At 37.8% G+C, this 15,576-nt stretch overlaps 5 protein-coding genes across 5 annotated transcripts; 2 read left to right on the forward strand and 3 right to left on the reverse strand.

The window, feature by feature from the left end:
• Positions 1–242: 242 nt before the first annotated feature.
• LOC106450708 (BAG family molecular chaperone regulator 6) lies at positions 243–4,126 on the reverse strand. The gene is given in 4 exon segments (XM_013892428.3): positions 243–1,071; positions 1,074–1,881; positions 2,020–3,727; positions 3,865–4,126. Coding segments are annotated over 3 exon segments (3,231 nt in total). The 5' UTR covers positions 3,688–3,727; positions 3,865–4,126; the 3' UTR covers positions 243–316.
• Positions 4,127–4,242: 116 nt separating this feature from the next.
• LOC106450710 (rRNA-processing protein FCF1 homolog) lies at positions 4,243–5,872 on the forward strand. The gene is made up of 9 exons (XM_013892430.3): positions 4,243–4,435; positions 4,508–4,567; positions 4,645–4,750; positions 4,859–4,901; positions 4,986–5,058; positions 5,142–5,229; positions 5,325–5,381; positions 5,454–5,532; positions 5,631–5,872. Exons 1-9 carry the CDS (start codon positions 4,365–4,367, stop codon positions 5,642–5,644), a joined length of 591 nt encoding a protein of 196 aa, XP_013747884.1. The 5' UTR covers positions 4,243–4,364; the 3' UTR covers positions 5,645–5,872.
• LOC106450709 (protein ABIL1) lies at positions 5,799–7,842 on the reverse strand. Its single transcript, XM_013892429.3, has 9 exons — positions 7,485–7,842; positions 7,294–7,376; positions 7,057–7,207; positions 6,878–6,977; positions 6,707–6,799; positions 6,529–6,616; positions 6,407–6,459; positions 6,208–6,308; positions 5,799–6,131 (listed from the first exon to the last, which is right to left on the reverse strand). The coding sequence occupies exons 1-9, from the start codon at positions 7,575–7,577 to the stop codon at positions 5,982–5,984; spliced, it is 912 nt and encodes a 303-aa protein (XP_013747883.2). The 5' UTR covers positions 7,578–7,842; the 3' UTR covers positions 5,799–5,981.
• A 1,276-nt stretch (positions 7,843–9,118) lies between these two features.
• On the reverse strand, positions 9,119–10,356 carry LOC106454541. Its single transcript, XM_013896658.3, has 2 exons — positions 9,837–10,356; positions 9,119–9,717 (listed from the first exon to the last, which is right to left on the reverse strand). The coding sequence occupies exons 1-2, from the start codon at positions 10,148–10,150 to the stop codon at positions 9,318–9,320; spliced, it is 714 nt and encodes a 237-aa protein (XP_013752112.2). The 5' UTR covers positions 10,151–10,356; the 3' UTR covers positions 9,119–9,317.
• Positions 10,357–13,755: 3,399 nt separating this feature from the next.
• Positions 13,756–15,498, forward strand: LOC106450707 (protein KRI1 homolog). Its single transcript, XM_048779483.1, has 5 exons — positions 13,756–14,261; positions 14,342–14,473; positions 14,572–14,700; positions 14,886–15,251; positions 15,332–15,498. Exons 1-5 carry the CDS (start codon positions 13,842–13,844, stop codon positions 15,437–15,439), a joined length of 1,155 nt encoding a protein of 384 aa, XP_048635440.1. The 5' UTR covers positions 13,756–13,841; the 3' UTR covers positions 15,440–15,498.
• The last annotated feature ends 78 nt before the right edge of the window (positions 15,499–15,576 follow it).

The following is a 15,576-nucleotide window of genomic DNA, read 5'->3' on the forward strand; positions in this document are numbered from 1 at the left end:
GTGATAATAAACTTCATTGTACTTCTTTTAATTGTCCACTTATGGGCTGAGAGTTGCCTCAACCAAAAATACTAACGGGCCAATATTTGGGCCTCGACACCCCCATGCACGCGCTGAATTGAATCTTGGTTCTGAGTTCAGACCATGAGGAAACGCTACTTGATCCTTCCGGTAAACAGAATGAAATGGGACACACAGAAGTTTCCATTTACAAATTACAAGTAGATCAAGAACAGAGGCAATTTCAAAAACACACACTTTTATATAGAGATGGATACAAGATATGTGGAGACAAGAACACACAAAATTAATTGTTTTACATTACGGCATCAGTACAACTTGCAGCCATTGGTTTGGTTGTTTGCTTTCCACGGTTGGGTTTTCGACGTCCAACATGAGTCCTCTTCTTCTGTGACAGTTTCTTCTCTAGGCTTTTGACTCGACCTGTTAATTTCGATATGACTTCGAGTTGTTCTCTGCCCGCCTTTACTAGCGTCTCCACTGTTTCCTTGAAGCGTTGGTTCTCCTCCATCAGCTTTTTTGTTTCTTCTGACATCCCAAGTTTAGACTCCTGGCTTATGCCAGTGAATGAGTGGTCAACGTTAGTCCCCTCCTTGCTCGCTGTTTCAGTGTCCACAACAGTCTTCTCCTCTCCAGGGGATGATAATGAATCCTGTGTAAGAAGCTGCACTTCATCATCAATCACTCCAACAGGTAAGTCAGACAGTTCCACATCTTTCTCTGAAGGCAATACGGAATCATCGTCTCCCTTTCTGTCTTCAGTCTCAGACACGTCGGCCACAGCTTCAGAGACTTCGGTACCATTTCCCAGGCCTTCAAAAGCTTGTTCATCTGTCGTTTCCACCACTTGCGGCTCCTCCAGCTTCTCCACCATGACTTGGTCTTCGACAACATCGGTTACTGTCATTTCGTCCGCATCAGCTGAAGATGAATTGACTGGTACAACAGTCTCAACCGCTTCATTTTCCTCTGAAGGCAAGACGTAATCGTCTTCTCCCTTTCCGTCTTCATTCTCAGGAGCGCTGGCCACAGTTTCAGAGACTTCGTCACGCCTTCAAAACCCGATCCACCAGTTGCTTCAACCACTTGCGGCAATTCGTGCAGGGGATCCTCCAATTTCTCCACCGTGGCTTTGTCTTCATCAATATTGGTCACTGTCATTTCATTTGCATCAGCTGACGATGTATTGACTGGTTGAACAGTCTCAACCGCTTCAATTTTCTCTGAAGACAGTACGTAATCATCGTCTGTCTTTCTGTCGCCATCAGAACCGTTGGCCACAGTTTCAGAAACCTCGGAGGTATTTTCCGAGCCAAGGGTCGTTTCCACCTCTTCTTGCAATTCAGGCAACAGCTCCTCCAACTTCTTGACCATGACTTTGTCCTCCTTGTTCGCCACTGTCATTTTATTTCCATCAGCTGATGATGGATTGATCGGTAACATAGCCTCAGGCGCTTCAATTTTCTCTGGAATGGTTGTCGAGTCCGCTTCACATACGCCTGTTTCAGAAGCTGGCTCAGGATCCGTAGCTAAGGTTTCAGACAACCCAGTTACTTCTTCTGCTTCAGCCACCAGCTGTCCATCTGTGGTGTTCTTGAGACTCGTAAGATGTTCCTCGGAAGAAGCAGGACAAACCTTCTCCGCATTCGAATCAGAGACCATTTTGTTCTCTTCTGCAAGCTGACGGTGCTCCAAGTTCACAAGAGGATCACTGATCTGTGACTGTGAGGCATTATCCACTTGTTCCTCCACAGCCACTTTTTCAACACTACTCTTTTTCAAGGAGTCAATGTTCTCCTGCATGTCCGAGAGCTCTCTAGCCAAAGATTTTCTATAATCTCTAATACTAGGATGCAAACCCTGCAAGAAAAATGATAAGTTCTCAAAACTATCACCAACAATTTCGAGTACAACATGTAGGATTAACTAATATTGAGCTCTGTCAGTGGAATTGTGTAAATGATAAACACAAAAGATTAATTAGTCTTTCATGCATACCTGGACAGAATCAAGTTTTAACAGAAGGCTCATCACCATTTCACCAAGAACTACGATCTCCTTTCCTTCTGTGTGCTGATCAGCGGATAGTTCTAGCGCCTGAACACGCTTTTTAACATCACTCATCTGCTTCCGAACAGTGGCTATCTCCTTCAATTTCTTAATCGGCTCCCATCTTCTCACATCATATCCGCGGAATCTAGACTGGATAATTCTAGCAGATTCCTCTTCTGAAAAGGTCTTCTTCGCAGGCTTCTCCTTAGTTTCACAAGGTTCAACGATCTCACATTTCAGTCCTTGCAGATCAGATTTAGTTGAATCTGAGTCTTTATTTGTTCCTGATGGCTTCAGGCATTCCTCAGACTTCTTTTCTTTGTTTGCCTCTTCACATTTAACATTACAAGATTCAGGAATAGTCCTTGTTTCGACCTTCTTAGAGCTCAGCGGAGAAGCGACCTTGGTCTCTTCTGACATTAAGGTTTGTTCCTTCCGTCTAGGAGGGCTAAGAGATTTGGAACCACCACTTTTCCTCTTCGGCAACGGGTCAACACGCAGACAAACCGGAGGCAACCTAGATGCTTTTGGTGGAGACGAACGCTGCTCTTTCCTTGTGTCCTCAGCTGGCTCTGTCTTCAGAATCTTCTCGGTTGGCTCTGGAAGATGGTTTTCTAACGGTTTATCGGGAATACTTGTTGGTTCTTTATAACTCTCCACCGGGATGTTTCTCACGAGCCTCTTCTCCACCGCATCTGATAGACCTTCAAGGTTTCCTTTGTCGCATTGGGCGATTTTACCGTTGTTTAAACGATCAGAGGAGACGGACTCCAAGTCAATCCCTTCCTTACCACACTCCTTTTTCTCAGAAGCTTCAACATCTTCCTTTTTCCCCTGAGAAGGTATCCAAAAGATAGGATACTGAAGCTGTCCCGGCACTTTGGTCTTCTGGGTCTGTCCCTGTCCCTGACCCTGCAGTAAGGATTTCAGCTTGTTGATATCAAAAGGTAGTTCCCCGTTCTGCAGCTTATTCCTGTCTTGATTTTGAATCAACGACCTGATGGTGTTCTCGTCTAATGGGAAACAACCATTCCAAGACTTAGGATCAGCTTTCTGCACCTTCGTACTCTCCGGAGCTTTAATCTGAGCAGGAGGTTGATTATGGCTTCCATGCTCTTGATTCCTAGCGTTCTCATGAGGTATCCATACAATGGGATAAGGATAGTTGGTGGAACGGACATCATTAACAGCCTCTCCATTGTCTCTTCGTTTCTCAGTCTCAGGCTCATGCTCTTCAATAACAACACCAGTGCCATTCTTCGGGGCAGAACACTTTGTACATCGGTTCTTCCCAGTCACATCCTTCTCAGACTCAAAACCATGTTGATAACCAACAGGGAACGGCTGATGAACGTAACAAGGAGGAGCGTGAGGATAAAACCCGGAATGGTTCCCCCAGCACGAATGATACGGAGCTTGTGGGGGATGATAGCAAGGAGGCCAGTAAGGAGTGTAGGCAGGAAAGTTGTTGCCGTGAGCGCAGCTTCCATAACAAGGCGACGGAGTGGGGCAATGTTCACACGAGGCATCAGCTGTCACGTGATGAGGATAGCTCCCAAAGCCTTGGTAACAACAGTATCCTCCTTGTGGTGAGTTCATGTACATAGGCATCATCTTTGATCAACCTCAATTAAACCAAAACTCCAAATAACAGCTGCAGCAAATTACAAATTGAAGATTAATTAAGTTGCATTTCCAAATAACATCAGCTAACAACTTCCAATGAAATCAATTAGATCCACAGTACACTAACTGTTGAGCTAAAAACGTTGAAACGAGAAAGGAGCTTACAGAGAACCGATTCGAGTCGTAGCAGAATCACCACGAAAATCCACCAAAGCGATCCACAAATTTCTTCTTAGATCTTTTTTTCTTTTTTTTTTTTTGCTGGTATCGAATGATTGCAGATTCTCTTTTTTTTTTTGCTGTGAGTGGTGAAATATCTGAAGACGTTTCGTAATTTATAGTGAGACGAAGAAGAGGATTTTGGAGGGAGAAAAATCTTTCTTCTTCTCCTCTCCAGATCATTCTCGCCATAACTACTCTACTCTGAAGGATCTCGATGTTTCTCCTCTTTGATTTAGTATGGGCCTTGTAAATTAAGCCCATTATCATAGACGGGTTTCGTTATTGGGCTTATACTTTTGATTAGTGTTAAATTATGTAAAAGCTGACGGTCTCCGTCTCTAATACTCCTTGATTCATCCTTAAACCTCTCTCCTTCCTCCGCCGATCTCCCGTATTTTAGCTTCCCGTTCTCTCTCTCTCTCTCTGTACTTTTTGGTTCAAGGATGGGAAAGGCAAAGAAACCTCAGAAGTTTGCTGTCATGAAGAAGACGATAAGCCACAAAGCTCTGAAGCAGTAAGTCAAACGATTCTTCTTACATTGAAAGTTTATGTTTTTACGGTTATTTAATTGTTTTTCTTCTTTTAGTTACAAGGAGGAGATTCTGAATCCAAACAAGAAGGACCTCACTGAGCTTCCTAGAAACGTGTAAGCTTAGCTAAGCTCTTTTACAAAGTTGTAATTTTTATGTGTTTGGATTTGACTTTATTTATTTCTGGGATCAGTCCGAATGTTCCATCAGGGATGTTCTTTTCTCACAACACTAATATGGTTCCTCCTTACCGAGTTTTGGTGGATACTAACTTCATCAACTTCTCTATCCAGAACAAGGTACACACAGAGCTATATATACTCGAATCTTTACAGTGTTATTGTCTTTATTGGAATCTCGTTTTGGTTTCTAATTGATATCCTTCCCTTTTCGTTGTATTCATATAGATTGATATAGAGCAGGGGATGATGTTCTGCTTGAACGCAAAATGTGAGTTACTTCAATCTTTGGTAGTTGTCTTTAGTTATGGATAGATATAATTCTCACTCTCCTTTGATCATTTTGGGTGTGAAGGCACTCCTTGTATCACGGACTGCGTCATGGCTGAGCTTGAGAAGTTAGGCCAGAAGTATCGTGTTGCTCTTAGGTATTTGCCTTAAAAGATTTCAAAGGGTCTTAGTGCAATCGTTTTTTCTTTCGGTAGATTCTAAAATTGGGTAAGCTTTGTAGGATTGCGAAAGATCCTCGCTTCGAGAGACTACCTTGTGTACACAAAGGCACATATGCTGATGACTGCCTCGTTGACAGAGTTACTCAGGTAATGCTTTGGTCTTGATGCTCTAGCCTCATGGTTCTTGGTGTATAGTCTATCTTTGTATCTTTCTTTGACATACTTATTCTTGTTATATACAGCATAAGTGTTTCATGGTGGCGACCTGTGATAGAGACTTGAAGCGAAGGATTCGAAAGGTGAAAGATTCTTTGATATGTCCATACATTTTCAAAAAAAAAATGTCCATTGCTTAATACTTTGGTTTACAGGTTCCTGGAGTGCCTATCATGTACTTGGCGGGTCGCAAGTACTCAGTAGAGAGGCTGCCTGAGGCAACACTTGGTAGAGGTACATATGCATCTTTGGACTGTCACATATGCTACTTTGGTCTTAAGACTATTTGAATTCTCTTTTGTAACCTTTGGTTGTGTTTGTTTATGGTCCAGCTCCAAGATACTGATATCTGATCCAAGAGGCTCTGAAGACTTGAGTTAGTGTCGGTTTAAGCTTTGAGTCAGATGTTTGTGATGTCTCTAGGGGTCTTGTTCTCTGCTGTCTGTTTGATACAAAGGTTAACTTTAATAGAAATCTTTCTGGAGTCTTTACACTTCAAAAGCCTTGTTTAAAACATATTATTATTGTTGAGGTACACAGTTTTGTTAATCACGAGACCATGTTTATTTGACTTGGTACATTGATGTTGGAACTAAGAAAATTTATACATGAAAAGAGAACGTGCAGTAAAAAATCAAAGAAAGGTTGGATGATATTGAAACTTCATTCGAGGGTTGTTTTCACTAGACGTAACCAGCTTTGAGCTTTGGAGTTTTCTGTTTGACGAAGAAGGCAGATAGAACGCTCTTGGTCCTCACAGGTGCTTGGATGATCTCTCGTCGTGGGTTGTCAAATGACTTGTGTCCCGTCATGAGTTTTGGAGCTTCCATATCCTGAGGAACAACAAACCAACATACATCATCTAGCACAGCTTACTAGTCCGCGATATATGTTTCATGTAGACTTTACCTTCTGGGCAACACTGTATGTCTGCCTTGTGATGGAGGATGTTCCAGGAACACCTGAGACCTGAGAACCTCCAACCAAAGGCTTAATGTTCTCTTCATCACCTGCATGTGTTTCAATGTATCATCAAATGACCCCAAATCACTTCGTAATTAGAAGAAATGCTATGTTTAATTCATTATCAACTCCCTGGCTCTCATACCTAAAAGATGGAACACTCCAGATGTCTTTGCAAAAGCTTTTGAATCTTTGGAGCTGCACAATAGGTAAATGTTAGATGACTAGTTATCAAACAGTACTAAAACTGCTGTTTGTGGGCTCTACCTTGATGCAACAGTGGTTGTTCCTTTCAGTGTCGACTTAGTCTCTGAGCCGCCTAAATGCCATGAGAGTGATTTCGATGCAGGAGCATCTAAGTGAATCAACCAAAACATTACTTAAAACCGTTTCAATATCTCACACCAACTAGAATACCAAGCTCAAAGATGCTGACAGTACACACCTGAAGGTTGAAGACGGCTGATAGCTTGAGAATGATTCTGTCTTGACTCAGATCGTCTCAGCGGACTAAAGTGTACCCGCTTGTTAACAGAATCTAACAACATCCAAATAAAAAAACACTCAGATTTTGAACATTAGAATCTCACCAACAGCAAAAGAAAAAAACTCTTACTTGGTAGAATGTAATGCTTGTGATGCAATGGGATAACAGCCAATAGCTGCTGCTGTCTAAGACCTTCTTTGTCAATATAAGTCCGGCAAGTAAGCAGTTGCTAACAAAAAAACAAAAAAAACACACAAACCTTAAGAACGTCTGTCTACAAAAGGGGTTAAATTAACAATCTCGTTTACCTGACTAACACAAGAAGCTCTCATCTCCATAGTCAATACATCACAACTCTGCTGATCAAAGAGATCAGTAAGCTTAGAAGCAACAGTTCCCAAATGATCAACAGCATTCACCAGAGCCTTCACAGTATAGTCCTTTAAATTGTCCAACACCCTAAAACAGAAACAGAGTACATGCACTAACAAATAATCCTTTCAAAGCTGTGTTAGTAGCTGAAGGAGATGGTTCAAAAAACATACATTTGCTTTTGCTCGCTGTGGAGATAAGACTTCTCACAGTAATCAGCAGCCGAGTAAAGCTGAGGCCTCAAGTTCTTGAGCTCCTGTTTAAATAACAAGAGATCATAGATCCAAGAGTATACAAGGAAGATGATGGATCTAATCAAACAGAGAAGCAAAGAATGATTAGAGATTGAAGAAGAAGAAGGAACCTGCAAGGCCTTGACGAAGCTCTTGCTGCGTTCCATGGAAGCCTCGTCGAAGGTCATCGCTGGATTCTCCGTCACCGAAGCTTCCGTCTCCATTTCGAGATACGATCAGATGGAATAATAATAAAATGGTTTTGAGTAGAAATTACGGTTACGTAGTGATGCGATGGACTGTTATCAAAATGTTAGTTCGGAGATTGTGATGTGAGGTTAGAGCTTTCTGGTGAGAGACTGCTCAGCTAACTCTTGAGAGAGAGAGGAGAGAGGAGAGAGGAGAGAGGTGAGTGAAGTAGAAGCGATTCCAAGGACTCCCTATGCCATTTTCTTTTCTCAAACGAATATAGAAAACGACTTCGGGAAAGACGCACTATGCTGCTTTTACTACTACTATTTTTATTTATTTATTATTTTTGTCGGTTATTTATTATTTTATTTTAATAATACTATAATATTCCTAGTGATTAGATTTTTAGTCCTATTGATTTAATTTTAGTTTGGTTTCTTGGCTAATATTTGTGCTGATTAACGGATTAGTTTGATGATTATTTTATCTACTACTATTTTATTTATTATTTTTGTCGGTTAATTATTAATTTATTTTAATACTATAAACTTCCGAGTTCAGACTAATACTATTATAATATTCCTATTGATTAGATTTTTAATCCTGTTTATTTAATTTTAGTTTTGTTTCTTGGCTAATATTTGTGCTGATTTAACGGATTAGTTTGATGATTATTTTATCTACTACTATTTTATTTATTATTTTTGTCGGTTATTTATTAATTTATATTTTAATATAAGCTTTTTAATCTAATTTATCTATTTTTTTAGTTTGGTTTCTCGGCTAATATTTGTCCTGATCAACGGATTAGTTTAAACTGTAATCAATACAATCAATTAAAACAAACAAAAACATCATAAATTGAAATTAATTCTTTTGTCAAATGTACATTAAACATTTTAATTTTGTAATGCTAGAAGATAGTAGGCGTACTAGAGATGTTAAAAAAGAAGAAGAGTTTCACATGTCTTGTATAGGTTTTTAATGCGGTAGTTGATATGAACACATTAAATGATTATATGTATTTATTTATGGTGAGGTTTCTATGCAAGCATTTAATTAACCACAACTTAAATTGGAGGTGGATCTAGGGCCTGAAAATGACGGAAACAACCTTGTAAAAAAAAGACTAGTCAACGGGACTTGAATTGAATGAAACCGTCGTCAAGTTGCGCATTAAGTAACGCTGGGGTCAGCATTGGCCAGCTTTGCAGCCTGAGATCCCCACACCTGTGTATTAGCTGTCCTAAACGGACCTGCCCCGACGTGCACGTGCTTTGGCCCATTAGAATCATTGGCCCCAAACTTTTTATCTCTTTTCCTAATCATTTTTGCCATCTAAATTTCAATGATTCAGGTTGCATTACATCATTGCAAAAATAGCTGACTTGTAGTTTGTGGTTTCTTCTAATAATGTTGGTGGTTATGTGACAACTAGAGTATATCTATATAAAAATGTACAAATTGTTAATAGTAGTCACAAGAATTTTTTTAAACCAACTTCAAATTGCAGCAATCCATCAAAGTTTAAGATACATGCAAAAAGAAACCAAAACTGATAGTAGCAGTCATGTAATAAAAATAGTAGATAGTTAAGCTTATCTATCAATACTTTGTTTATTTATTATTCATTTATGCATCATTTTATTGAGTTTATTTCATTATTCGTCATCTATATTACACACGCCAAACTCTACTCCCACCCGTATTTGAACTCTATCTATAACCACACAAGGAACTCTATATACACAAGCTACATTACATACACAATACTAATATGTTTCCAACCATGATGATGAAAAATACGTTGGCTTCGGTGTGGTGCCGCAGCTAATGGCTTCAACAAGCTCCTTAACATTGAGCATTTGAAACTTTGGAGGTGAGTTAACGGCGATATTATCAACTTTGTGTTCATAAATCTTCCCGTTCTTATCGAATTTATACTCTGAAGTGCCATCAAACCGACCACGAGTCTGCCAAGGACCACGAGGGATACCGTGAACAGTCCATCGAATCATCAGAGTGTTCTCCGTGGGTTGCCAAATACTAACAATGTCGATGCAGAGTGCTTTGAAGAAGATCCTTCCGTGGAAACGTAACGCCCATAATATTGATTTGTAGTTATCAATTCCCGTGAAAGTGTTGATAGGGTCTCTCAACACAATATCATCCCTGTGAAAATTGGACAATGAGAGATAAAGCAGAACATATCAAACAAACAGCATAAAGCTAATGAACGGGAGACCAGCATGACCATGTAAGAAAATTAAACGAGAATCTCTAAAATTAACCTGTAGATGTCAAAGTTGGGCTCCTTGTAGAACAAGGAAGGGAGCTCCTCTCTGAGACACCGAACCGCGTGACCCATGTTCACGTAGTAGTTCTGCTTATTTTCTTCTTTTTTTGTACTAATCTCGCAGTCTTCTTTCACCGGAGCTGAGAACTTCACGTACAATCTTGATTTTTGATTCTTCACACCAGACAAATCTCTAGCTGAAACCGTAACCTTTCTTCTCATAAACACATGTCTCACACTCGAACTCGAACCGGGGAAGCTTCTTGCTGAGACGGTGGGTATCTCCGGAGAACGGACAAGGAATGCCATCGGGGGAAATGGAGACTGAAGATTAAACTAGAGCAAACATGGTTTCAGTAATCATATTTTCTTGGAGAGAAGCCAATAAAAAAAAGAAGCCAGAAAAGGATTTGCAGAGGAATATGCGGATACATAGATTTGGAAGAAGACGAGAAGGCGCGACGCGAGGATAGGCCAGGAAAATTCTCTAAGGATAACTTTGATCGGACTTGTCAACTTCAACGATAAAGACAGTCGAAATTTTTGAAAATGAACACATACAATTGAATTTTTTTTATGACGGTCCATTAATGGTTAGGCCTTCACGTTTCTAGTATAGCCCATTATGGAAATGCACCAATTATAAATTGTTGACTACCTATATATAGTAGTAAGTTGTAACATTGAAGATTTTTATAGGGGAAAAATTTCACATTGTAGTTTAATATTATGCAACTATTTCAAAGATTTCATTAAAAAAATAAATTAAATATCTATTTTCTAAAAATTGTAATTACTAATGATATAAGAGTGTTAGTAATAACATTAAAGAGTGTTTTCATGATATAATTGATTGCTAACCTTTTTACTAGTACAAATTGTAGTAAATATTATTCAAAATATATAAAATATAATTACAAAAATAACAACAGTTATTACTAACTTAATAAGCAAAATAGACCAGAGAAAATTTAAACATGTTAAATTAGAATTATATAAATATACATAAACATATGTATATATGTATGTATGTAAACTTCAGTTGCCAAATATAACTAAATTATATAATAAATTTATTCAAATAATGTAAATAGAAATAATAAATTTTATTTAAATATTGAATAACAAATAAATAGTTGTATATAATTGCTGATAATATTTATTAATTAACTAAAAGTAAATGTTGGACAATTTCTATGTTTCAAAAGTTGATAAATTTCTTTAATTATTCTTAAAATAACGTAGACAACTGAAGAAAATACTAACTCAAGTCAACTCAAACGCTAATACATGCAATTTTCTATGATGTTGATTTAACATTTGATTTATTGATTTTGTAAAGCAGATAATAACTCAACCTTACCATATTGTAATTCAATCACAAACTCACAAAATTTGGTAACATTTCTGATTAATACCCTTAATTCAAGCTAAATCAATTCTAAAGCATGTTACCAATCAAAGTCAAGTGATTTCATAGTCACTGATTTTACATTTAATTAATTTTAAATAATAATTATAGATTCGGTACAGAAATTGGTACAATACAAAACCGGTTTAGTACAAACAATTTGGCAGTTAGGGGGACAGTGAGCTTAACCGGTCCAAAAGTCATGATGAGATGATGATAACTCTCATTCCCTTATGCTCTTCACATCTTTTACGTCCCTTAACCGGAGATCTCTCACAGACCAATCCATCACACACTTTTTTTTTTTTTATTATACAGAGATATCCTGATCCTACAGAAGTGATTCAGACTAGTCACGTGTTGCCACGTGTCGGTTCTCTGTCCCTGACGATGCCGAAATGTTAATTCCCCAGTAGCCGGCAGAGCCGTGTTTAGAAGCTTTTGAAAAAGACATTCGCCTAGGGCTCCCAAATTTTGTAGAAATTTTAGGGCTCCAAATTACAAAAAAAAAATATTTTTACATGGTAGTTAACATATTTTATTAGTTAGATTTTTATTTTTATTTGAATTTAAATTAGATTTCTGTTTAAAGTAACTAGGTTTGTAATTATTTTTGCTATATTTTAAATAAAACTATAAAGATTCTACTTCCAAAAAAATTGTAAATATTTGATCACATTGGTCTTTTTTTTATATGCTATTAGTTAGATTTATTTTATATATTTATAAGAATTTGATAAAAAAATTATAATATTTTCAATATATAGTTTATTATAGTTAATTTAAATGCTAAGATTTACATTTTTGACAGCTACCAACATTTCAATTAAAAATTTATATCTTTGTATTTATATTACAAATTCATACTTTTTGTTCATGATTTAAAATTTTATTTTATAAAATTTTGGTGAAGAAAATTTAGAAAACGTTTATGTAATAATTCAAAACTTTTGAGTGTTATATATATATATATATATATATATATATATATATATATATTAAAAATATATCATGTAAAATATATTTTTGAACTCGGCTCGGACCTCCGAAAACCTTTGCACGGTACTGGTAGCCGAGATTCGAATACAGGTGGCGGTATTTATCACGTCACTTGTGTTCTTGCCACCACCGGATGAATATTCTCTTTTTCTTTGTGTTGCCAACACCTTTTGCTTCCTCTAGGAGAGCTTCTTGTGCAAGGCACACCGTTCTTTGTTGTAGCTTCACAGAAGCGAGGAGGCGAAGCTTCTTCAGGTTTCTCGTCTTTGACGGTTTTCTCACGGTCAGTCCGGTTAAGAAGAAAGAGGAAAGCGTTGGTCCTCATGCCTTTATGATCCTCACACCGTTTTCTTCCTGGAACAGGTCTCTTACTGCAAGGCTCCATGTTTGGTAAGATCACTCCACATGTGGTAACATCAGTGTCTTTGTGTTTGTAATCTTGTCTCTCGGGCTGTTGTTTAATCGCCGTCTTGTACCGATTCATATCAACATTATTGATTAAGCTAATTTGGCATTAACAATGGTATTTGGGTCTAACTTTTTTTGTTATGCAATAATATTTGTCAAACAAAAAGCTTGAATCCTGTGTTGATGGGTCTTCTAGGAGATTTTCATCGCCTGTAAATTTAGCTCGAATTTGTGCAATACGATGCCTAGCTTTGCGTCATGGAAAATAGCATCTTAATATCTTCTTTCCAATTAGTTTTTTTTTCTCACGTTGGAACTAATAATACCATTGCTCGTTTGTCGAGATCTAGAGCTATTCTTAATTTCTTATGTTGTGTAACCAACACTACCGTCACGGACACACGGATTGGCTGCCTCGAGGGGCAACAGTGGATTTAGACGGATAAAGAGGCTGCATTGGCCGTAAAATTTTGACATCAACACACACACGCATAATTACCAATTACAATTGGAACTATCAGTATGGTTCTATCTTGAAACGGACATACGAGCGATGCTCATTCAGTCAAATTTGTTTTTGACATACAATAATTTCAAAGTTTGATCATTCGGACAAATTAAAATCCACCGGAACATATATTAATGAATTGTAGGTCTCGTTTCATTCTCAAACAGTTGCACGTAGCGAGTCTTGCAAATGGAATCCATAAATAATGTGATTATGAGTTACGAGCCCACCACCTTTTATGTTTTAGTATCACAGTAAAAATAGAACCAATTAAAATTGGTAATATTAAAAGTCTAATGTTCGGCTTCAAAATGGGCTTGAAAAGAAGAAAATATTAAGAGCAGTAGTATCCCTAAAACTCACATTGTAATTTCTTAATTATTTTTTTATTTTTTTTTATTTAATTAAAAAAAATTAAAAAACGCACCAATTACAGGCCGTCAATATTGGTGGAACCCGCGAACAGTGCAAAGAACCAACAACAATCTATCCTTATCTAAGACTTTTCAGACCGGGTTTTATGTTTTGTGTGGGGTCCAAGGGTTAAAAACCCCTTTAATATCCTGCTATAATTGTGCCCTAACTGGTATATAATAATTCTTTCTCTTGTGTACTTGTCAGCCGCATAACCTAAAAAGAAAATCTACGTTTCTGCTACCTTATCAAAAGGTCCAATGGCGGTGGATGATGATTCTAATAACAGTAATACAGTCAAGTGTATTTGCAGTGATAAGAAGGCTGTAGAAGTTGATCGCAAGACATGGGAGTTGTTCAATAAGATGGTTCCAATGGAAGGATTCCATAGGATACCTGAGCCGGTGGAGATGTACTTCGTGAGAAGCACAGCCTTCAAGAAGATTTTAACATACTGCGTGAGGATCAGTGATGGCACTTGCTCGGAGAGGTGGATGTATGACGAGCTCCTACACGGCGAAAGCTTGATCGGTCTCTTCCACCTTGTCGGGACGGCTGATTTTCTGAATTTTGAGTCACTGGACGCTTTTATCCTCCACTATGTGGAAGACAAATCAGAAGAAGAGATATCTTATATGGTACGCAATGAAGAACTCAAGTCTCTCCTCAAAATTATCAAGGTATTTTTAATTTTTTTTTAATTCAGATTATGTGTGATTGAGAACTCAATTACTATATATCTTTTTTTTTGTGTGTGTAGTTTGCTCGTTTTTATCTGAAAAATCCCGAGAAGCTGTTCTCTGCGGTGCTCCCCCTTGTAAAGAAACCACAAGAAGAGTTCTCCCAGATGATTGTCAACAAAGATTTGCCTAGTTTGATCAAGTTGATCAAGGTTCGTCCTCCTTGATCTTTAATCCTCAATAAATTGTACTATCTAAGTCCTCTCTCTCTCTCTCTCTCTCTCTAATTTCATTCTTAATTACTTTTAAGGTGGCTGAGTACATTGGTTATGAGAATGTGCGCAAAGCTGCACGCAACCATATCCTCTCTAAGTCAAGTAACCAACTTTCCCATGAAATCCATAGCCAAAACCTCAAGTCTCTCATCAAAATTTTCAAGGTCAGTCTGACTTGAATATTTTGATTGTTTTTTTTATATATATATTGATTATGGCTTTAACTGGTGGAATCAAAATAAATGAATACAACATTATGCGAATGATTTTCTTTGTATTCTATCTATCTAATTATTTGTGGAATTAGTAATACTCTGATTCACCCTCTCTCTCTCTCTTTCTTCAATAGGTGGCCAAAGCTGAGAAACTTCAGCCACTCCAAGACATGGTGGTCCAATATGTCGACTCGAAATCAAAAAAGGAACTGGTCCAGATGGTTAGCACCGAATTATCTTGCAGAAGGTTCGACTTGTTGAACGAGTCCGAGTATCTGCGTAGGGGCACTATTGGATCAGAAGAACTCTTTCGCGCCATCTACACATTTATCCCAGACAAAGAAGCAGACGAAGGAGAAGAAGCAGAAGAAGAAGAAGAAGAAGAAGAGGACGAAGAAGAAGAGGACGAGGAAGACGACGACGACGATACGTTGATGAATCAAATTTCCATCGATGAAGCTACCTATCAAGTTCCCATATATGACGGCGGTAGCAAGAAGGTTAGTGCGTGATCCTTATTTCTACTGCTTCTCTACGTTTCAATAATGTATATTAAAACTTGGCTTTTTCTTATATTCAGAAGGAAGAATGCAAAACCAAGACTAGCAAGTTGAAGTTGGTACCATGCATAAGTAAGAAGCCAAGGACAACAAAGTTTAACTTGAAGAAGGATCTCTCTGATATTTAATCTCATTATTTATGATCCTTCATTTTAACTTAAATGTCCTTTCTAGAAAGAAAAATAAACGAGAATCTTTAGGAGTGTTAGTGAGAATTAGATTTACTATGATTGTTAGAATTTATAGAATTTAGTGTTATTGGTTT

The sequence above is a fragment of the Brassica napus genome, chromosome A5 (genome assembly GCF_020379485.1).
Source record: "Brassica napus cultivar Da-Ae chromosome A5, Da-Ae, whole genome shotgun sequence".
Taxonomy (NCBI): domain Eukaryota; kingdom Viridiplantae; phylum Streptophyta; class Magnoliopsida; order Brassicales; family Brassicaceae; genus Brassica; species Brassica napus.

What these genes read in the sequence shown, in the direction of transcription:
- LOC106450710 (XM_013892430.3), top strand. Translation starts at nt 4,365, where the DNA reads ATGGGAAAGGCAAAGAAACCTCAGAAGTTTGCTGTCATGAAGAAGACG. An exon ending in ACTTCTCTATCCAGAACAAG is followed by an intron (nt 4,751 to 4,858) that starts GTACACACAGAG and finishes GTATTCATATAG; the next exon opens with ATTGATATAGAGCAGGGGAT. An exon ending in AAGTATCGTGTTGCTCTTAG is followed by an intron (nt 5,059 to 5,141) that starts GTATTTGCCTTA and finishes TAAGCTTTGTAG; the next exon opens with GATTGCGAAAGATCCTCGCT.
- LOC106450709 (XM_013892429.3), bottom strand. Translation starts at nt 7,577, where the DNA reads ATGGAGACGGAAGCTTCGGTGACGGAGAATCCAGCGATGACCTTCGAC. An exon ending in GCTTCGTCAAGGCCTTGCAG is followed by an intron (nt 7,377 to 7,484) that starts GTTCCTTCTTCT and finishes TTATTTAAACAG; the next exon opens with GAGCTCAAGAACTTGAGGCC. An exon ending in CAGCCGTCTTCAACCTTCAG is followed by an intron (nt 6,617 to 6,706) that starts GTGTGTACTGTC and finishes TGATTCACTTAG; the next exon opens with ATGCTCCTGCATCGAAATCA.
- LOC106454541 (XM_013896658.3), bottom strand. Translation starts at nt 10,150, where the DNA reads ATGGCATTCCTTGTCCGTTCTCCGGAGATACCCACCGTCTCAGCAAGA. An exon ending in CCCAACTTTGACATCTACAG is followed by an intron (nt 9,718 to 9,836) that starts GTTAATTTTAGA and finishes CAATTTTCACAG; the next exon opens with GGATGATATTGTGTTGAGAG.
- LOC106450707 (XM_048779483.1), top strand. Translation starts at nt 13,842, where the DNA reads ATGGCGGTGGATGATGATTCTAATAACAGTAATACAGTCAAGTGTATT. An exon ending in CTCTCCTCAAAATTATCAAG is followed by an intron (nt 14,262 to 14,341) that starts GTATTTTTAATT and finishes TTGTGTGTGTAG; the next exon opens with TTTGCTCGTTTTTATCTGAA. An exon ending in GTTTGATCAAGTTGATCAAG is followed by an intron (nt 14,474 to 14,571) that starts GTTCGTCCTCCT and finishes ATTACTTTTAAG; the next exon opens with GTGGCTGAGTACATTGGTTA.